The following is a 22,512-nucleotide window of genomic DNA, read 5'->3' on the forward strand; positions in this document are numbered from 1 at the left end:
TTGCCAAGACGATGGTGACGATGGTGAAACAGTAGTTTACTCTTAGCTAGGCTTCCGATTCCGAGAACTCGGAATGTCGGAAGTGTCGAACTACTACTCAGTTCGGGATACCCTGCCAAAGGACGAACTTCCACGCCACTACGAAGCGGTAAACCGTTGTGGAAGGTTATGTGCCGCCATCTAGAATGCTAATTAGCGTCGGTGATTGCTCCGCGCAGCTCCTGACAGCGTCATGAGTGCCATAGAGCCTGGCCACTCCTTTTGTGCTACGTATCGTTGATGCCTCCGTCCACCCGGCCTTTTCCGCCCATTTTACATTGCAGATATTACAATTTGCTTTTTGAATCGAACAAAAAAGAGAAGTATCTAGTAATAAAAGTGGTTTGAATCTTTGCGAAAAGTATATCTTTTTGTTTATAAAAGTAAAATGTGCATGGAAGTGAAATGTGGATGAAAGGGTATATTTTCCTGTTCTGAATCGTTAAATGGAATCTACCCATCCATTTATGGAAATACCAGATATACTCTGAAAAATGTACCACTGGTCGATGTTGCACTATGATTGTTTCCTGTTTCGTTTTCTCCCGATTTCTTTTGCACAGCTGGCTGAGTAAAATTGAAATCCAACGCCTACGCGACGCGACTAATGCGCTGCAGACATCCGTAGGGGGAACGGTAAAGAGGGTCCCGGCGGATTCTCCGCGAATGCCTCCGAGACATAACGTGCCCAGTGGATATGCCGGCGGATACGCGAACATATCTCGACGAGGTCACGCTCCAGTCGTTCATGAAGACGCAGACAACCGCCATAGATGTCTTTCCTACCACAGAGACGCAGAAAACTGCGCAGTTACAAGGAAATATGTAAAGAAGAGTGGTGTGAGCTGTCGAAATGATCGAATAAGTCAAAGAATAATAGCGTTAGATAGAAGTACATGGGATTTTGTATGGTGTTCTAATAAAGAAAGGCAGTGAGTTTGTCTTTATAACACCTTCAGAAAGTCTAGAAATCTTACTAAATTTGAACTCTTTTTCTTCCTGTAGGTTCCTGGAAGTCAGAGATACAGAAGGTCCCTCTGTCCAGAAATAAGTTAGGCTACAAAAAAGCTTGGGAGTTACAGGATAACGTTAATTCTCATTACTTTTGAGTTACTTTTGAGAGCTGGAATTAACGAAAATTTTTATGCACGTAATTTGAAGCTACTAGCTATACATCCTTATCTCAAACTTTACGTGAGAATTTCTCTTGCTTCTGGTACGATTACTTAATTGAGATCACCTCACGTTACAAAATTGCAGTGAATGTGTCTGATTCTCCAGAACAATTCAACACATAGTGAATTATATCCTAGCCGCTGACGCAGTGTATGATTAGCGGTAGGTAAGCAGAGTCAGTTATTTAGGTGCCAACGAAAGTGAATCTCTTTAGGACACGCACCATCGCTAATTGCCTTGACGAGGCATGACCGGGGCATGCTGGAAATTCCGCCGGGACCCTCTTTACACGCACCCCATCCGTAGTACCTGAAGGCGTAATTCGAAGACACACGGGTGTCTGTTCGCCACTCATACACCTAACCAGTCACATTGATTTTACAAAGAGAAGTTTTTCTACGCACTTATTAAATAGGAGTACCAACATGGTCAGGATCAAGCATTTGTTGGGATTCTTGCAACAAGGGTCGTAGTGATAGGGGGTAGGAGAAGAAGGAGGAGGACAGTGATGGGGAGGGATGAGTGGGAAGAGGAAAGAGAAGGGGATTGAGATGAACGAAGAGAGGAAGAAAAGAAAAATCAATCCTCTCGCACTCAGTCTTGTTGAATTGTGTTGGTTGGATTTCGTTAGGTTGAAGCAAGCATGAGTAACAGACTTCGGAAAAGACGGAAATAGGTCAAAAAAGGATGCGTTTTCCGAGCTGTAATACATTTGAGTTACCTTCTTCAGAGACCCTCTGGGTTTTTTTTTTGAAAGCTACTTGAGAAAAGAGTAGGAATTTTAGCAACATTTTCAACTTTTTTCACTTAACTTTTGAGAGAAAACATACCGACTGGGAAAAAGTGAAAATAAATTGTGGTTCCATTTTGCAAAAATGATTCAATTGACTCCTTCGGAAATCGAACTCGTAACCGTTAGTTATCACTGCCAAATCATATATTTTTTCGTCGGACACACGTTGAGAATTTCCCCATCTTTTGAACTTATATGTGTTTATACGTGCTGACACTTCTAGTTCTTGCAGTGCGCTGTCTCTGGTATCTATACTATATTATACTTTACTTACTTTGCAGCACTATGCAGTAGTATTCATTATACCACTTTTTAATAATATTTATTACATTATATCATTTTTTACGGGACGGGAGTGGTGCAGTCGGTTAAAGATCCCTTGTAGCCACACGACCGATGATTCGAAACGTCCAGAGTGCAAACCAAGCTTTTCATACCTATGGGGTCGATAAATTGGTAACTGACTTATGTGGAAGGATAAATACACTGACTTGATTATCGGCTGGCCCTCACAAGTCATTGTATAGGTCAACACGCGTTCCACAAAAACCTCAACGATTACGAATAGCATTAAAAGGCGTTGGCGCATCCCAAGTGGATTGAGACTTTACCAGACCAGTGACTTTATCTTTTTTATCATTTTATTTTAACTTTTTATAGAACGTAAATTTGTTCCTGTAATCAAATTTATTACAACTAACTTTTGATTGCTTTATAAACGGCTTTACTTGAAAGAATGGGACAAAGGAGTCGTTTTCAGGAGGGTCTTTTATGGAGAGAACGTTTTCGGTTTTTTTTTCCAGCTACACACTTGACCCTGCTAGCAGCTTTGCCAGTGCCCTTTTTTTCGTCAATTATTATCAGCAATGGTTTGCATTGATTCATTTCTCTATATTTCTTTTTCGCGCGGAGAACAGATGAGATTAGTCTCTAAATAAAATGAAAAATAAAACAAATCAAAAAAAGGTTGTTCTTAGTGAACCATTTGCTAACACAGATACGATAGATGGATAGATTATAATCCCACTATCAACAGATTCGACTTTCCAAAGCATATTAACAAGCAAAAAGTTAGAACAAAACTAGAAAAGTGATACAGAATGCGAGAATAAGTAATGAAAATCAATGGAAAGGGAAGAAACGAGCTCCGTGGAGGTTGTCGTGAGCTATGGAAACGCGGTTAAAGGAATCACCCCGCGAAACTGGGGTGGTAACGGTTTCAAGTGGGTTATGCCTATACAGGGTCGTAGATTGTGCGGAAGAGGGTGATTCCGCTCATCTCTTCCTAATCGCCGTAAAAAAAGGTCTGGAAACTGTGCGGCAAGTGCACAAGGCTGGCGCGCTCCAACACAACTCTTCGCAGACAATAGCGCCCCGCAACCATCTTCCGGGCCGTTTTTTACGGCAGTTAAGAAGAAATGGACGGAATCACCCCCTCCCCATAGTCTAGGGCCCCGTATAGGCAAAACCCACCTGAAACGCGCACCACCCAGGATTCGTGGGATGATGCCTAGTGATGGTGATGTGGTAAACACGTGTAAGTCGACGCTTTCCTAATATTATCACCTCGACGAGGGAATGTTTGATACGAGAAGAGCAAAATAAGTAGCTTTGGAGCAACTTGTCTCTCCGCACCTTCACATACTATTTCACTGAAGGTTTAACCAGTCGGCCGCATATTGTACTAGTCGAGCTGGCTCATTCGACTGGTTCGTGCGAAAGCACTTGCTTCGCACCTGGTTACGCAGTCTATATAGCATCAGTTGCGCGGCGAGGTTCGACTTATATCGAACATAGTCGATGATGCGGTTAACAGTCCGTGCAGTTGAACTCCCTTAACGAGCATTCACTTCGCAACCTAAATTCATTGATGGAGAATCTTGAAAGGCACACATCTTACACTAGTATGTTTTAGGAGGATCTGAAGAGCAAAGGCTCTGTTTTCCACCCCTTTCTGATTGCCAGCTGATCAGCAGTTGGATTACTTGGAGTCCGTGTCATGGTGAGTGTGGGCAAGAAAAACAAACGAAGAAGAGAATATGTTTGACTGCTAATTGCGACGGCGAATTGCTAAAGGAGGAAAAATGGCCATGTTGGGGTTCTAACAAGGTTTGTTTGCTTTAATACTTTTTGGGAATGCAAGTAGATGAAGAAAACGGATTCAGACAACCTGTTGGTTGCAATGGTCTGAATGGAATGACTGCTCTCAGTCTTGCGATGGAGGACATAGGAAAAGAGAAAGGCTCTGCCCTCTACTTGGAAAATGTGAAGGGACAGCCTACGAAATTGAGGAGTGCAATATAGTGGTATATTCCCTACAAAATCTTGCAGTGAAGCAGACTATTACTCAAATTTTAAATAAGCAGTAAGTTATTGGATTGTTGCAGCGGTGTTCATCAAATACATGGGGAGATTGGCTGCCTTGCTCAGTGTCATGTGGCATTGGATTTCAAATCCGTGAACGTCTTTGTGACGGCAACTTATGTACAATTGTTAGCAAACAAGCACGGACCTGCAATGAACAGGTTAAACATAAGCGGTATTGGGCAAGTGGATATCTTTTTTTTATTTTGCAGCCCTGTCCAGCGAACTCCAGAGATTTTGAATGGGAGGATTGGAGTGATTGGACGGAATGCAGCCAAACATGTGGTGAAGGCTTCCAATCCAAGGAAAGAAGTTGTAAAAAAGGTTTGATTGTTTGACGGCTACCCACAAACGAGAATAAGCACGCTATTGGTTTTTTTCGAGAGCTTTAAAAAAGAACAAAATACTAGCAAGAAATGTAACTATGACACCAAGCACTTTTTATTTACTGTAATGCAAAAACGTCCGAACGTCCGGCTGACGCTGGATTTTCAGACTTTTTGTAACTGTCGCTACCTTAAGTGGTGACGAAACTTCTGAGCGCCTTGATTCCTTATCCTTGATTTTCCGCCGCTGACTTAACCCTGTTCTAACAAGCTTTATTTTTCCTTTGAAATGTTTGTACTGATAAAACATGCAGTATTGCTTAATATACTTCGGGACTGCAATCTTAAAAAATCCATTCAACTACTATATAACTAATCCATATCTGTATTCGGTTCATATTGCTTCAATTTTGAAACATTATTCGAAGTAGTCAGCAAAACTCCATTTTTCTTATTCTTATTAGAATGAGCTGACATGAAATGATGTGATTATCATTATCATATTGGGGAATTAGAATATAGCATCAACTCACATTAACTGCTGGCTATTTTATAAGCGGTAGTTTTGCGTCTATTATTTCTTGCAATAGGATACAGCACTGTGGGTGCAACCGCGACAGCTATTTTCAAACGTCAAAAAATGTCTTTTTTTCCTCGTATACTCCGCAATTCTTTTGACTTTATTTCCAGTATCGACACATAACCACATTGGTCCCCCTTTTAGCTTCGGCGCATAAAACTGACTCAGTTGGGCCTGTCTTACCATTTTCTGGCATGAATACACCACTCAGATTTCGTCGGACACAAACACTCCTTTCTGGCGCACATGTGTGACACCGTGGAACTTGTCGCACACGTGCAATGCAAAAAGTGAAACCGCCTTTTTCACGTTGTCTCGGTCGTGATAACTACTCGTACAATACTGTTGAACATGCTGCTTATTCCATTTCAAATGTTGTCTCGCATTCCCTCTGTACGACGTACGCAGTAAACTTGTGGCTATCAGAGGCATCTTAGCATAGAATGCTATAGATAGGTCCAGTCATTCGAGCTTGAGGTCCAATTCTTGACTATCCGTGAAGATTCGTGCCGACCCCACAGACGAACAATTTTGCGCTTCTTCTAATAGTAGATAGCATGACGTGACGCGAAAATGTGACGTTTTATAAGATTTGTTTCTAGGAACATGCGACAGCAGTAGAGTTTGTATAATTCTAGCACATCAAAAACAGGGTCTATCCTATTAATCGCTCTACTTCACTTGGCAGGCTCAATGTTTCTTCTGGTTTGTTAGTGACCTCAACTCAAGGCTGCAACTAGAAAACACCTGAAAGGCATATGTGGATTACATGATGCGAACGAAAGGAGAGGCCTACTGGGTTTTCCAATGACGAGTGGAATGACTCATAGAAATCTGCAATCCCAAGAGCCCCCCTCTCTACACCGGAGACGTAGGTCAACCGGGGCGAAATAGTATTATGAATTCGGGCACATCGTCATCAACACAAAATTTCGTCTGACTATTGTTGTGCCAGTCCCGAAAAGTTTCTTAGCGAGATTGCACCTTCGCCCATTTCGAGAAGTTGAATTTTCCTCGTAGTATTGGGAAAAGGCCGAAAAAAATCACAGATGAAAGCAGGGGACTCTAGTCTTTGTTAGCCAGTATTTAGGAAAACACAGCAAAAACCGGAAAAATCGGAAAACACGTTCAGAATATGACCGAGTTGAGTGATATCGCAAGAAAGCCATAAAAAATGCTTCTTTCCAGAAACTCTAGAGTTGGAGCCACGAACCATATGCAACAAAGTCACATCAGAGCTCGCAAGGCTTTGCAGATAAGGAATAAAAGAAGACATTGAAAATGGAGGGCAACGGTGCTGGATAGAGCGTGAGCGGTTCGATTGCTATGTCCGCTGAAATTTTGTTAATCACATGGCGAAAATAACACGCCCAAAACAAACTAACATGGAAACGTTCTTCAAAAGAAAATTTTACAAAAAAGCATGAGCACGTCCATACTAATGGTAATATATAGAACAAAAGCTCAACCGTATTGTGGAACTGAACTTCGTTCCAAAAAAGGTGAAGAGCCACGCCGCATAATTTACAATGCTTTTAAAACAAATCAGATGGCTCTTAAGATAATAATAACAGATAGAAATTGCTCTTGTGTTCCACATCCCAGCAGTATTTCAACAGTCGCGTATTTGATGTCCTATTATTGCAAAGTTCAGGTTTCTTTTCTTTCTGTTGTTTATCCAATAGTTCGAAATCATGGCGACTGCAGATTACTTATTCGTTCGAAAATTCTTTAGAAACCTCGAGCATTTGCAATTAGTTATCGGATTTCCTACTATACGATATCAATATCAAGAGTGAGTTTTTGAATATATAGAGTCATGAAAAGTGGTATTGTAAGTTAGTAAAGCTTGTTACAGTTAGCACCGCACGATACGGCCACAACCTTGCGTAACTGCGCTTTCATATTCAAAGTCTTACTTGCTTAAATACTTAGATGGCCCGTTTTCACTGTTCCTACAGTCTACGCATTGTTTCCATATATTTCTTTCCTTTGAATCGGTGCTACGAACACAACAGCCCATTTCGTTGGTCGCTCCCGAGGGAGTTAAGCATTTCTCAGGATCCTCTCCAACGTTTTTTAGTCTATAATCGTCGATTCTACTTACATTGGAAATATAAAATCTATACTTGGCTTTTGGTATGTTGGTCTCGAAGACAGCACATTTTTCTTAAGTCGAAGTTGCTAAGATCGGCAAGGTGTTTGTGTGCGCTGAACTTCAGAAGACATCTCTCAAGCGTTCTAAGTGTAGCAAAAAAGTTCTTATATGTGATTTTGGTGTCCGCCCGTCATATAAACGCGTAGCCAAACGCTGAAGGAGCGTTCGATTCGAACAGACAAGCACAAAAGTCCTGGTCGGTTTCCTAATGGGGAGGGGGGAAACTGCCCAAGTTACTCTCATCTTTCTATTCAGAAGTTTCCGTAATATTTGGGCTTTCGGATTCTATTCCTTCGTGAATACCTTTCCCATGTTCTAAACAGTAGTGCTAAGTCTGATGTGATTTCCACCACAAAACATCCCCAACTTATATAGATCGGAGAACCATGTTGCGACTTGTTATGTCAAAACGGTGTGGAATCTAGCAGTAGCTTCAACTAATTGTTTGAATTCAAATGAAATTATAAACGTTGGACTCTTTCTCAGCTTGGTAGACTGCAAAAGTACGTACCTTTGCTGTGTATAGCAATTCGAGGCTCGCCTCCACACTGCGATGACAAACCGTTGCGAAGGTATTTAAAACCAACAAAATATAAGCAACAAAAACAAAGCAATAATACACAGAAAATTTGCAAAAAGAATTGATTCTTCTATTGGATGGAGTCAGAGTACAAGTAAAGAGAGAGCAGAAGGATAACTTAATACAGGAAATGTACAGAGTCCACGAATATTCTAACCACTAGTATGTTCGCATTTCTTGGTTGATCGATGAGGTAGATAACACATCACTGCCTACAGAATTGCTAGTGTTCAATACATCACACTCCTACCATTTCAGCATTCATCGAGCGAGTATATTATACGGTTACAAATGTAACACAATAGATTGATCACATTCATATTCTTTGCTCCACTTTAGGTCGATCTTATCGGCAAAGAGGTTTATCTGAGTACAAAATTGTTGGCCGTTTCTTTAAAAAGGTTCATTTTATAACTGCAAAAAGCGGAACAAAAACAACCTCCTTTCAAAGCCAGAAGGTACCTTATTGGCTCTTCAGGCTAAACGAGAACCACCATCTCCTTCGCATCAGCTTCGGTAACTACTGCTGCACTTGTATTTTTCTGTCTAAACTAGGATTATCTGAGCACGCAAGAGAGCACTCTATTGCCTCTTAAGAAAAAGAAGATGAAATCATCCGCATATAGTCCATCCAAAGCGATAGGATTTGTGACGCAATGTGAAGCAAACTGCTAGGTTTGAAGCGTTGCATGTAAGCTTCCCATACAATGCAAAAAGGTGCTGTTGTCCAGCACCATGCCAGAGCCCATTTCCTGAGAGGTCTAATACAAGAGGGGAACATGGGATCTTTGGCGACATACATCTGTCTCGTTACACTGAACTGCCGTTCGCTGTCAAGTGAACTTTAAAAAGCCGCTCTATCCAGACTTCTACGATATCTGCATGCACCGTTTGTATCATTGCAGGAAACATGCATCAGAGATCATCCTCTCATCAGTATCGACAATTACACCATCTTCTGCGGCGATGCTGATAAAAGGAAAGTAGGAGTGTGCAGTAGCTGTTAGGAACGATTATAACAATTTGGTGGAGGAGCTTGGACCAACGTCGTCAAGATGCACCTTTATACGATTGCGGGATCGCAGAAGACTGAAACTCTAGATCGTAAGTGCTCACGCACCCACGGAGACCGCAGGAGACCACAACAAGGATGCGTTTTATGATGAACTCAATAATATCCAAGAAACCAAGCCAGCAGGCAGTAATTGTCGGAATTGATGCGAATGCAAAGATGGGATTTGAAATAATCCGGTGTGCTTAGAAAATGGTTCTATCCCATGGAGCAGAATTCGACAACGGATATCGTTTGATGGACCTTTGCGAGCAGACATATCTCACCATTTCATTCACGTTTAATGGTGATCATCGACGCTATCAGCTTACGTGACAAGGAACAACCCCCAATAACGCCAGAAGAGCAGTGGAGAAAACGGAAGATGCCGACTCTTAAGCTTCAACTCAATTATGTTCTGACGAAGAACATCCCTCTGTCAGACATGCGAAAATCTAGAGCTATCTGAGACGTCGCATTCGATTCCGACCACAGCCGAGGTCTTCTCAGCTCTATGCTATGGTTTCAGAACAGGACTCGTGGAGCTCAACTTTAAGCGAAGCACGATCTGGCAGGTCTGAAAAAAGAGGAATACAGAAAGAAGTTCCGTCAACGAGTGTCGATCAAGATTGGATTGCAGATCAAGAAGAGAGTGGACGACGCTGACTCTTTCACTAAATGCATTCGGGATGCTGCAAAGAAAACGCTCCCGGTTTCAGTGCCAGGAAGAACCTTTACCGAGGAAGAAAGTTCGCCTTTGCATCTGCGGAAACAATATCCACGTACAATTCTGTATGCGTTGCTCGCACTACTGGTGAATGAATTCAGCAAGGAGAAGCGTCTGAGAAGGACGTTGCGTCATCAGCTGAAACGTGACCGTGAGAACGAATAGACGTCAAGAGCGAAGTAGTTTGAGAAGGGTTAGGAGGATAAGAATCCTAGAAAGCCCTATACTCTGCTAAGGCAGTATAGTGGCAAGATGAAGAGGTGTTCGCCTGTCCTGAACACTGCCAACGGAGTCGCTGTCGGGGAGGCAACCCTACCCATCTGGAGGCAGCCTTTGCTGAACCGACAAGCGCCGCCAGTACCTTAACTCGTGCACGCTCAAAGACAAATATACGCAACAGTCAGCGAAGAGCCGCCGACGGAGTCGGAGGTTCTAGTCTGTATTCAAAAAATGAAGAATGGAAAATTTGGCGGAGACGATGGAATTAGCGCAGAAATACTAAAGTTTCTCCCTTCTTCTGGGATTCGTGAGATGACGAAGATCATTCGTTCAATATGGATTGACGAATGATCTTCGTCAATCCATATTGAACGAAACATAACGTCAATCCATATTGACGAAGGGATTCCTGACTCATAGATACACGCTATTATAATTCCTCTCCACAAGAAGCTATCCGTTACGGGACCCAGTAATTACCGAGGAATATCACTGCTGCGTGTAATGTACAAGGTTTTGGAGCGCATCAATCCTGGATCGACTAATCCGACATCGCGAAGAAACCACCCGTGACGAGCAAGCCGGCGTTCACCCTGGTTGATTGTCGATTGATCAGGTGTTTATTGTGAGAAGACTGATTGAAGTCTGGCAGCGGTATTCGAAGCCTTTACAGTTGGCATTATGGTCGACCCCCCATCGCCAACGATGTCAAACTGCGAGTCTACCTATCCGCAGTTCGCCCTATCATAATGTAACATAATAATGATCGGAGACGTGGGCAGCGTCGGCAGTAGTGATGGAAAAGCTTGACTAGACGCGTCGTCTGCACAAGAGTGGTGCGTTCCAACCTACCTCGTAGGAAAAAACGCCGTCTTCCAGGCAGTTTTTTGCGAAGATAAGGGAAATATGTCCGGAAGCACGCTAGATTCTCCAGTCTACTACTCAAACTCTACGCCTTCACTGTGGGTTCTGCACTACGTCAATATCGTGATATGCTGCCCTTAATTATAGCAAATAAATTCAGTGTTTCTTTAGGTTCATAGTCAGTTACGACACGTTATTGTTAATCGGCTGGCCGGTATTATTGCTTGACGCAGTTGCTGGCGTGTCGTGGCGTGTCGTCGTTGAGCACAGCAGCAGTGAGGAGTTTGAGCACTGCCCAAACTCTTCGATTTACAGCAAAAGCTCGCGCAGAATCCAACCAATCGTCACTTTTCAGCCAGCATGCGAGAATTCGGGTTTTGCGCAAACTGTCTATGATCCGAATTCTTACGGTCGACGATGTCCGATAGTTCAACGTAACAAAACAGGGAGTTATTACTAAAGATTCTAAGCTCTTTCGGCATTTGACCTTTTTGGTTCTGGCAGCATGCACAGAAGCATCCCTTCGGAAAATCTATATAACTTCCAGATGTTGCAAATATAACCATATAACTATTCAATACCATATAACTGTACAAGTTATATAGCTCGTGCGTGCCCAAAGACTATACATAATTGCCTGATTGAGCTGGTGGCAATCAGACTCCCACACGCGACCCTCCACTATCAGCGATTGAACAAATTCTAAATTCAAATCTAAATCTAATCAATTACAAAGTCAAAGAGAGTCAATCACTAACTTCACAAAAGCAGCTTTGAAACATCTTCTTTGAATGGTACCACGGCAGTGGAGCGACGACAGTGGTCCGCAACATCGATAGCGCATTGGGGAGGTCATCGCTGCCATCAGGATTGTCCGCGCTGATTTGCAAAGATAGACGAAATTTTCGAAGAGAAGCCCCGGTCGGGACGCCCCCACAATATGTTGAAGACACCACTATTCTCGATGCTGTCAAGGAGGATCCGGAAGCTAGCACCCGCAGTGTCGCGATGAAACTCCGGTGTACCCGGCTAACCGTCCTTGGCCACCTCCACACCCTGAATTACAAAAAAATGCTGACTCAATGGATCCATCATTCCTCGACGGATGACATGCGGTACACCCGGGTATCCATCTTTCAGTCTCTCCTCCTCTGCCTGCATAGAAAAGAGTTTCCGGAAGACCCGGTTGCTGAAGAAGAGCTGGCTACTCTACGACTTCAAGTTATAACGTTCCGAGTGGCTCCCTCGGAGACTTCCCCACGCATTGAACATACACCCTCCTCAGCCTCTTATGGGATTCGAGAGGAAGCTGCAGTACAAGCTTCTGCAAAAACACACGGTCACCACTGTAATTTTCGCCACTCAGCTCCAGAAACTAGCGAAAGGTGTTTGAGAAAAGCGAGACCGAAGAGCTTTGGTGCAAATCCTTCATGATAACACGAGACTCCATATAGCTAAGGAGATCCTCAAAAAAAAAATCCAAGTGCTAGGTTGTGACACAATAACCTATCTCTCATGTTTTCCTGTCATAGCTCCCTCTAAGTATCAATTATTCCGCTCCCTTAATGCCTTTTTGGGCGAGAAAACTTCCACCAAGTTCGAAGACATTAGTCGAGCGATCGCTGATTTCCTCGACTCCCCAGAATCCCCAATTCTGGAAGAAGGACTTGATCCCTGACCTGTCCATTAGGTGGAGCACTGTAATGACTAAGAATGGCGAGTATATTGTTGATTAATTTCAATTGCGTGCTGAATAAAAAAAAATAAGGGAGAAAGTAGGAATATAAGGTTGACTAGACCTTCTCATCAACCTTTTATCAGGAAAAAACCAACATCGAACGGTGTTCTCAACCGCGACACCTACAGCGATATAAAAAAAACAATCAAATTTTAAAGACTTGAAGCTATGATGAGGTAACATGCAAGCAAAAGTGCTGATTTTAATGGTGTCGTTCGTTTCGTTCTCTATCGATGAAGGAACTATTGAAATATCGACGCAGAAGCCCTCCGAATATTCGAGGTTTTTGGGGAGGAACTAGTTTCTGACGAGAAAAAAGTGTCGTTTTTAATTTGACATTCCGAAGTAGTCCAGAATTTAAATTCCAAAACCCTCAGGTATTCAAAAAAAAACCTTTTTTGTTCGACAACTCGATGAGACGTTTGAATGTTGAACTCTAACAAAAAAAAAATGTGCTATGAGGCGCAATTTGGCTTTCATCTGGCAAAACTTGCAAGACAGCTTTCAGGAAATACATCCTCACTACTCATGCGTTAGCAACAACTACCCAAAATTATTTCAATTACTCTATATTTGCCGGTTTGCATCGTAAGGTCATTTGATTATTAAGTGGAAAAATACGACAAATTTTACTGCAAAGAAGTTTACCCAAATAGTAAGTGCTTAAGAAGATTTAAAAAGAGCACTTTTGATATTTATTAGCACTTCCAACTCCGAGAATAGAGGACTCCGAGAAGAAATACTACCAATGGAGATGCATGACAAGGCAAGAAAGGGACGCCCCGTATCCTCGGTGAAGGCGTGCTCTGACCGCCCTCCACAGAGCGTGACGTCCACCTCGAAGTTATTTTCTATTTGTTTTTTTTTCTTTCCTTAATTCTTTTTTTTTGTACAATTATCCATGAATAGCATTGCGTAGTTTTATCGAGGAACGTTTCCATTTTTTCATCTTTTGTTCTGCTGGGACGGCGTCTCTGAAATTTTTGTTTCTGGGAATTTAATCTCTGTCCCATCTTTTGAACAACTGTGCACGATTAACATCCTTGATATTCGCAGTACTGAGAAAATGCTTCTTCGTTAGTTCAGTAATTTCTTCTGATGCCAAAACATTTCCCCGGAGTTTTTTTAAAATATGAAGTTGACGTCTTTCTGAGACGGATTTTGAGATTCCACTAGACATACAGCTACAGAAACGCCTATTTTGTTCAGTTACATGAAGAAGCAGAGGAGAAAATCTTCACGAAGTCAGGCTTAAAAAGCTGCCTTAAAATTGATGAAACTAACGAAAAATGATCTTGTTAAGATTTTGCAATCATATTTGAGCACGAACGTAAGAAAGAAATGAGGAAGGGAAGAAACATGAATAACAAGAAGAAAAGGACCTCGTCGCTCTTGGTAGAAAGGACCAACTCTTTCACCGAGGACGCGGCACACTAGCACGCTTTTAGCCGCTGTATAGTAGATTTGCCCGTGTATGAAGGTCTCTTGCTTGAGTATGTCAAAGAGTCTAACAATTAAGAATTCGGCAAACGCAATTGATATCCACTTTAAAAGAGATCAAAACTTAGTATTTCCCGTTTGAAATTAGATGGAGCTATGCGTAAGGCAGTGCTAACAACAACTAAGACCCACTCATGGTAGAGTTCTCGAAACTACATAGATTTTTGGATTTCGACAACGACATCAGGTGCAATGAAAAAAGGACCGAATTAGACATCAGACTTGCTGGTCTCAGTATTGAAATATGTCATCTGCTTTAACACTACTTTCGTGATGTTTCTTTAAGGACATTGTCCATCATCGGATTCTTTACGACAGAGGCGCTGTGTACCTGGACCATGCCCTGTTTGGGATGATTGGTCCGAGTGGTCTGAGTGTTCTTCGTGCTCCCGTTACCATATGAGGACAAGATCGAGGCAGTGCATTTTGCACTCTAGTAGTTCAAGTGCAAATTGCGAAGGTATCGAGCAGCTTTTTCTTACAAGGTGTAAAACGTGTTAGTCCTTCATGTGATTAGCTTACGAACGCGGGCAGGAAGCAAAAAAAAAAAAAACGAAAATGAAGCGATTTCTGTTAACATGTAGACGAGCAGGGTTAATGTTAGCTCGTAGCCTTTGTCTGCTATATGTTATCGAAAATAACCTGCTTTAAGAGAAAAACTCAACGTTCTGTCGGTATTAGAACAGAAATCAGCTAGCTAGCTAGAAATAGCTTTGATCCCACCAAAATCCAGCCGACGCATAGTAACGCATATTTGTTCTTTATTGTACTGGAGAAAAGCGAAACATTTCAGTTATAAGTGGGATAACTGGTTTCGTAGTTCTAGTTGCTCCATTAAGCAATTTACGGCAGCTTTCTTTAGTTTGGAAAAAAGCTAGATTGGAAGCTGCTTTGAATATATTATTCTTCTTCAGGCGAGTCACGCGTGGAAGAATCGTGCGATCTGTGGTGCGGTTTGGCAGGTTTATCGAACGTCCACCCTGAAATCGAACTGATAACTGGAAAAGGAAGAAGGAGGGTATGTTTCAATAAGACGGCTAGGGACAACTTAGAAAGATGAGCAAATTAGAATGCTGACGAACATTAGCAATGGCAGTACGCCCAGCGCCAGATATTTGCACATGTCGCTATTCTTACTTCTAAGAAGATTAAAGAAAAGATAGAATAGAAGGAAAAGAAATACCAACAAAAGTCAAGAAAGGCTGAAAATGAGAAAATTCTCCTTAGACCGAAAAATATGTCTTCTTACCATTTTGTTCCTACCTGTTAAGGCATTGTATAAAAGGCAGCGTTCGGAGAATCCTTAAAGTCGATAGTCGCTGAATTCTTGCAAGCAATATGTACAGTTTGTAACACAGTTTACAAGTACCACAGCGGAAATGTGAAAAGCCGCCTACAAATCGAGGAATTACAGGCATCACTCGGGGCATCATTTTGCACGAAGAGGCAATCCTTGACTCCAATAGTACTGACGAAATGAACTCTCATAACACGGACTTCATTTTCCGCACGCGAATAAAGAAATGATTTTCCGAATAATTTCATCTGCAATCCACTTTTAATTCCATCTGTCCTGTGGGTAAAAAGAGCTGTCGTACAAAATAAACTGATGCCTCTGTTTCTTGGATCTTTAGCAGGTATTTCGCGTTCTTGTTTTGACACCTTCAGATAATTTTCCGAACCTTACTCAAAGATACCAACAAGGAAAACTCGCCCAACCAGAAACCTTTTGGAGAACTTGTAGACACAGTTACTTCTTCTGCCCCGGGCGACTACGTTGGCGGTGTGCGTTTGACTTGTCTTCCATCCTTCAACTTCACCAGTAAATCACGAACCTGTAAATCTTGCACAGAAGTTATATTGTTCCGGCTAGCTGATAAATAGACAAACTCTTGGTTCTCTTCTGAGTCCTTTCAAAGACCAACGAGAATCAGGTTCCGCCAGCAGAAGGCAAACCAAACTTAGAAATAGCCCGTAGTGGTCCTCTCAACCGTTTTCTTGAAAGTTTGCGACGTCAAATAGAAGAGAGAATTTGCCTGATTGTTGCTCACCTCAATGCTGTAAGAAGTACTTCATCAACGAAACGAAGAATCAATGAAGAAAGGCTATCAATCTTCACTGCCGTGTAACCTCTTCCAGCTTTTGCACTGTGTCCTTGAGAGTGCAGCTGACGCTGATTTCCTTCCTGGCTAAAATTTGCTTGCAAAATTGTTATAAAACTTTCAAAAAAATCTGACCGTATTGAGTGGGGTTTGATTGCTAAAGGCTTCTATGAGCACTACCTGAATCGAGAGCCTTTTTTAAGCCGATAGAAGTGAGACAGAGCGGCAACTTGGGCTTCCGCGATACTTCGACGAGTTTCAACTTTGTGTACATGTGTTCAATCGCGCTGGATCCTTTTCCAAGCCTTGTTCGCTTGCATTACAGCTTACTAATGTATTTTATTCAGGGTCACTCTTGTAAAGAGCTTGTAGACCTCACTCCTTAAACAATAACTAGGTCGCGCAGGATTATCAGGCGAACAGAACTTTGCATTCCGACAGCTAGAGCTACGGAAGGGAAGTGACACTTCAAAAATGACACATCATTCTTTTTACGGTAATGTTGAGAAGTCTTTTTTTTTTGACTGGCAAAGTTAGCGAACACTCAAGTAAACATTGTTGTTCATCTCTGTTTGAGATCATTTTTTATTGCCTCTCTGCAAAGTTTAGTCGTAGCTTGCAGCTGTGGTCACACGCTGACATGTCCGCTAAATCCGAATCCTTCGAAATTAGAGTCCTTAGGTGGTTTTAAAACGCAGCTTTCCTTGTACAGCAGTGAAGATGTTTCACGAACAGTTTGTATTTATCGTTGATCTTGTTTTTTGCGATATTTCCTTGTTTGTGATGAAGACCAACAACGCCACTTTTTTCCTTTAGCCTAATCAAGGGTCTCAGTTTCTGATGGTCCTGGGATCTCACTTTGTGAAGCTTGCGGCTTTCTCTTCCTTTAGCGAGATGGAAAATGCATTTCGACGGGGATGACCTTCCTGCAAAAAAGTGAATGTATGATTTCTGACTTAGTTTGTTTCATATCTTAAAAAAACAAACATATAGAGGAAGAGATACGGCGAAAAAACAGATCTTCTTTGTACTCGGATAAAAGGACACCTGTGTTTATGACTTACAAATTCCAAAACAAATCGAAATGTTTACCTTCAAATTTGAAAAACAGTGTAAGTGATTAGTCCTTCGATTATAGAGACAGGTTGAAAGTTTTCTTTTGAATTTTAATAACTAAACTATAGTTACCTAAACATTTTTTAAGTTTTTAACTAAAAACTATAGTTACTTAAACATTTTTTAAGTTATTAACTAAGTCCGTACAACAGCAGTTTTTTTTTGGAAGAAAAAGTGAATGAGTGTACAGAAGTGTTCGACTAATCAGTAGGCTTCCCATTTAGGCATTATATGACACTTCCAGAAAAGCACCTGGATGGGCACTACTGTGGAAACACAAAAAAAAAGCAGAAAAATGTGGAAAAAGTGCACTAGATTGAAACATTTTTTCTTGCATTTCCATCTAACCATTATATATTTTCTAGACATTACTTTTTATGACGATTTTGTTCCAGGTTCTACTGATGTAATCTATTTAGAAGGATTAATTATGCTTTGGTTCCAAAGAAATTTTCAAAAGAAATGAGGTTCCAAAGAATAATGACATTTTTAGAGAACTCGATTTAAAAATGGCAAGAAAAGAAGAATCGAATGCGAAAGTTTTTTAAAAGTTTGATCTTAGCATTACTTGAACACAAAGCTCTAGAACTGATCGCATCCAGCTTTTATCTTTTTTAACGCTCTGCAAAGACTTCGTTTGTTCGTTTGCTAGCTTTTCCTATCCTTTATGTCTACTACTCCGTTCCTTGTGCTTTCTTTCTGATCAATATCACAAAGGTACCACTTCATTTTTTTTTTGCCATTTTAAAACTGCTCAGATTATTGTAGTGTGTAGGAAGCCTTCGCATTCTTCTTTTGGTCCTGTTAAATTAAGTTTCTGAACATTATCACATAATAATATAATCATCATCATGCTATATGAAAACGCGCTTAGTCCGTGTGTGTGCATGTGTGTGGTGTCTGTGTGTCACCAACATACCCCATAATGATACAAAACTGCACCGGTGATGTGCCGAACCATAGCGATGCAACTGATAATCGAGCACTCTACCACGGCCCAGAGTTATGCTTTAATGTATGTTGGCCTTGATATGACAAGTTTGTTTCTGTCATTTGTTAATGAGGGTAAATAAACTTTTATGTGAATATATACTTCTAAATTTGCAAACTATCTACATATTAACGGTCTTATTCTGTCACCTGTGTGCGTCTGTGTATGTGTGTGTCTCAGTCAAGATATTTCAAAAAGAGAGGGAGACGGATACCATGGCGTCGGTTTGGTGCGCTGTAGCTTCAACACGGTAAAATTCGGTGAGACGGGTCCTACGGCGTCGAATTCGTGCCTCAGAGCCAGATAGCTGTAAAATGGGGAGGGACGATTCCCACGTTTCCAAAATAATATTTCCAAATTATAGAGGTTTGAGAGAAACATAGATGTAAAATCAAGTTTGAATGTTCTCTAAATATAGAACTAACGCGTTTAGGGGAAACTGGTAAAATTTTCATCTATGCTTGAATTTTCGGGTTAAAAAAATTAAAGAAAGAGTTGATAGAAAAAAAAACAATTCCAATTTTATAAAAAAAAAAGTCGCACTGTTATTCCTTATTGATCAGTGAAGGCGAGCGAAGCGAACACAAAAAAAAAACCCGAAGTCCGGCTACAGCTGAACGTTTAGACTGGTAATCAAATAAAGAAAAGGTAAGCTGACTGCAAAGCAAAGAGATTCAGGTCCTGTTGTGTGTCAGTGAACCCTGACTTACTTGACTTGCTTGACTTAATCGGCGGGCTGATGTCATCGCCTGGCGCGATTGCCGCATCTTCACCGAGGTGTGCCGTCCTTGAACACAGCTCTGCCCAACCTTCTCGATCTTCTGCAAGAGCTTGCACAGAATTAATCCATTCGCCGCTATTCCATGTTCTGCGAAACTTTACGTCTCGCCTAAACTGCCTATCCACGCCGAGTACCCTCAGGTCCTCTTTTACCACCTCAGTCCAAAACTTCCGTTTTCGGCCAGGCGACTTCTTCCAGCTCGAACCCGACGAACTCTTCAGAACTCGTTGGACAAGGCGATCTGCCGGTCTCCTTAATATATGACCAAAGAAGCAAAGACGATTTACTTCAGCCGCTTTGGAAGGCGGTGTAAGATGTTGATATCCTCCATGTGTCATCCTCCGGTAAACCACACCAATTTCTGCGTAAAGATCTTCATTGTGGCATACCCTAAGCCAAAAGTAGCCAAGTAGCCGTCTAAGCAGCTTTCGTTCCGTGCAGTCAAGCCTCTCCATAACCGTTGATGGTGCTGCCCAAGTCTCCGATCCGTACATCATGATGGGACGAATTGCGGATAGGTAGACTCGCAGCTTGACTTCGTTGGTGATGGGGGTCGACCACAGACATTTCGTTAAGGAGTTAAATGCAGAAGCGGCCTTAGCGCATCTTTGCTGAACATCTCTCTCGTAGCTGCCGTTGTTCTTCAGCATACAGCCCAGGTAACAGAACTCATCGACGAGTTCTATCGGTTGTCCGTCCACCCTGATTCCCGTTCGAGGTCTCGAAGAGATCCACATCTGCTTGCATTTATCAGGGCGTAGGCGTAGTCCGTAGGCTGCAGCCAGCTTCGATACAAGGTTGACAACATGTTGAAGTTTAGTACTGATTTCCGCGAATATAACAACATCGTCGGCGTACTCGAGGTCAGTCAAGGGGCACCCTGATGGTGCTAAGACAATGTCGGCAGGACACTGGTCGACTGTTCTTCGCATATTGTCGTCGATGGCGAAATTGAACATGAAGGGTCCTGCCACCGCCCCTTGTCTTACTCCAGTTACCACTTCAGACGGTGCTGTACATCCGGCTGGTGCTCGAACTGCAGCAGTTGTTCGTTGATTCATGTCATCAAGCAAGTGAACGAACTTTCCTGGTACTCCATCGGCGCGAAGTGCGTTGAGAAGACGGCCTCGGTGAGGAGAGTCGAACGCGGCTTCAAAGTCCAGAAACGCTAGTTGCATTGGCTTCGAATACTGCTGCCAGATTTCGATCACTCTCCTGACGATGAACACCTGGTCAATCGTAGATCGGCCAGGACGAAAGCCAGCTTGCTCGTCGCGCGTCGTTTCTTCGCGATGTTTAATGAGTCGGTCCAGGATAATGCGCTGCAGTACCTTGTACATAACACGCAGCAAAGAGATTCCTCGATAATTCCTTGGGTCCGTGACGGATAACTTTTTGTGGAGGGGAATTATGATAGCGTGTCTCCACGAATCAGGTAACCTTTCGTTTATCCATATTGAACGGATGATCTTTGTCATCTCACGAATCCCAGACGGAGAAAGATATTTCAGCATTTCTGCGCTAATCTCGTCGTCTCCACCAGATTTTCCATTCTTCATTTTCTGAATACAGACCAGGACCTCCGACTCGGTCGGTGGCTCCTCGTTAACCGCATATGTTGGTTTATGAACGTGTTCGAGTTCAGGAGCTGACGGTGCTAGCCGGTTCAGCAAGATCTTGAAGTGTTCCTTCCAAATTGGAAGGGTTGCTTCACCGACGGCTACCCCATTAGCAGTGTTGAGGACATGGGAACATCTTTTCATTTTGCCGCTATACTGTTTTAGTAGAGCGTAGGCTTTCCGCAGGTTCCTGTCCTCCCACGCCTTCTCAAACTCCATCGCTCTTGACGTCCACTCGTTATCGCGGTCTTGTTGCAGTTGACGACGCAGCTTCCTTCTAAGACGCTTTTCCTGGTTGAAGTCACTAGCGCTGCGCGCGACACATACAGAATTGTATGTGGATTTTGTTTCCGCAGATGCAAAGGCAAACTTCTTCCGCGGCAATAGAACCGGGAGCGTTTCCCTTGCAGCGTCCTGGATGCACTTTGTGAAGGAATCCGCATCGCTAAGCTTCTTCCTGGTCCGTACTCCAACATGAATAGACACACGTTGGCGGAATTTTCTTCTGCTCCATCGCTTCTGCATTCATCGTCTTTCAGACCTGCCATGTCGATTTTCGGTTGAAGAGGAACTCCTCGGTTTCTCTTGTGGAACCGTATCTTGAAGCTGAGAAGAACTGGACGGTGGTCAGAGTCGAACGCGACGTCCAAAACAGCTCTAGATTTTCGGGTATCTGACTGAGGAATGTTCCTCGCAAGAACGTAGTCGAGCTGAATTTTAAGAGTCCTCATCTTCCGCTTGCGCTGCTCTTCAGGCGTTAAAAGGGTTGACTCCTGCCACGTGAGCTGATGGCGTCGATGATTCCTCTTAAATGTGGAAGCGATGATGAGGCCCGTCTGTTCGCACAAGTCGACCAGACGGTCACCGTTGTCGGACGTGCGCTCCGCTGCATAGTACCATTTTCCTAGTACATCGGATTGCTGTTCGAGTCCCATCTTCGCATTTGCGTTAATTCCGACAGTGACCACCTGCTGGCTTGGTATTTTAGACATCAACGCATTGAGTTCATCACAGAAGGCGTCCTTACTGTTGTCCTCAGCGGTTTCCGTAGGTGCGTGAGCACTTACGATCCAGAGTTTACGTCCTCTGCGATCCTGCAGTCGTAGAAAGGCGCATCTAGACGACGTTGAGCCAAATTCCTCCACCAGGTTCTTGTAATCGTTCCTCAGAGCTATCGCTCAGCCACCTACTTTGTTCTCATCAGCATCGCCGCAGTATATGGTGTAATTTTCGATGCTGATGACGGGCCGATCCCTCTGCGTGTTTCCTGCAGTGCAGCAAAAGGCACACAGAGATATCGCAGAAGTCTGGATAGAGCGGCTTGTTGGAGTTCACTCGATAGTGTTCGGCAGTTCAGCGTGACGAAACGAATGGTTGTTGCCAAAGATTCCCTTTAGGCAGTTGTTCCATGTTCCAAATTCCATGCTCTCTTCAAGCAGTTGACCTTTCAGGTAATGGGCTTTGGCGGTGTGCTGGACGACAGCACCTTTTTGCAATGTATGGGAAGCTTTCGCCATATAACAGTGCAGGTTATATAGCTCGTACGTTCCCAATGCGTACACTCGAACGCCTGATTGCGTTTAGTTAAAGCAGGGCCACCACGTGCAGGTAGCAATCAGACTCGTATACGCGGCCCCATTAGCGGTGTATGCCGTATGAACTTATTCTGGGAAGAAGAGTGAGGAAAGTGTATCTTCTGAACCCAAAAAAATATGCAGGAGCTGTATCAAATTAAGAGAAAACGATTGTAGAAATGAAAAATTCAAACATTAAATGATAAAGACTGAG

The 22,512-nt window shown here is 42.7% G+C and overlaps 3 protein-coding genes across 6 annotated transcripts; 2 read left to right on the forward strand and 1 right to left on the reverse strand.

Annotated features, from left to right (window-relative positions):
* Positions 1–73: 73 nt before the first annotated feature.
* On the forward strand, positions 74–17,743 carry RB195_024395 (uncharacterized protein; the record flags this gene model as incomplete). 3 transcript variants are annotated; one of them, XM_064212150.1, is made up of 7 exons in its annotated part: positions 3,512–3,545; positions 3,667–3,783; positions 3,924–4,117; positions 4,174–4,314; positions 4,396–4,533; positions 4,585–4,696; positions 6,467–6,537. In XM_064212150.1, the coding sequence occupies 7 exons, from the start codon at positions 3,512–3,514 to the stop codon at positions 6,535–6,537; spliced, it is 807 nt and encodes a 268-aa protein (XP_064068032.1). The 3 variants fall into 3 exon arrangements, with proteins under 3 accessions (XP_064068031.1, XP_064068032.1, XP_064068034.1); XM_064212152.1 differs by lacking the exons at positions 3,512–3,545; positions 3,667–3,783; positions 4,174–4,314; positions 4,396–4,533; positions 6,467–6,537 and adding exons at positions 74–165; positions 14,402–14,575; positions 15,030–15,133; positions 17,729–17,743 and having other exon boundaries at positions 4,000–4,117; XM_064212151.1 differs by lacking the exons at positions 3,512–3,545; positions 3,667–3,783; positions 3,924–4,117; ... (2 more) ...; positions 4,585–4,696; positions 6,467–6,537 and adding exons at positions 10,920–10,975; positions 11,049–11,152; positions 14,402–14,575; positions 15,030–15,133; positions 16,565–16,603.
* Positions 9,281–9,959, forward strand: RB195_024396 (uncharacterized protein; the record flags this gene model as incomplete). Its single annotated transcript, XM_064212153.1, has 2 exons — positions 9,281–9,374; positions 9,625–9,959. 2 exons carry the CDS (start codon positions 9,281–9,283, stop codon positions 9,957–9,959), a joined length of 429 nt encoding a protein of 142 aa, XP_064068033.1.
* A 1,214-nt stretch (positions 17,744–18,957) lies between the features above and the next one.
* Positions 18,958–22,241, reverse strand: RB195_024397 (uncharacterized protein; the record flags this gene model as incomplete). Of its 2 annotated transcripts, XM_064212155.1 has the most annotated exons (4): positions 18,958–21,138; positions 21,213–21,840; positions 21,915–22,031; positions 22,093–22,241. In XM_064212155.1, 4 exons carry the CDS (start codon positions 22,239–22,241, stop codon positions 18,958–18,960), a joined length of 3,075 nt encoding a protein of 1,024 aa, XP_064068035.1. The 2 variants fall into 2 exon arrangements, with proteins under 2 accessions (XP_064068035.1, XP_064068036.1); XM_064212154.1 differs by lacking the exon at positions 22,093–22,241 and having other exon boundaries at positions 21,915–21,931.
* Positions 22,242–22,512: the final 271 nt, after the last annotated feature.

The sequence above is a fragment of the Necator americanus genome, chromosome X (genome assembly GCF_031761385.1).
Source record: "Necator americanus strain Aroian chromosome X, whole genome shotgun sequence".
NCBI lineage: Eukaryota > Metazoa > Nematoda > Chromadorea > Rhabditida > Ancylostomatidae > Necator > Necator americanus.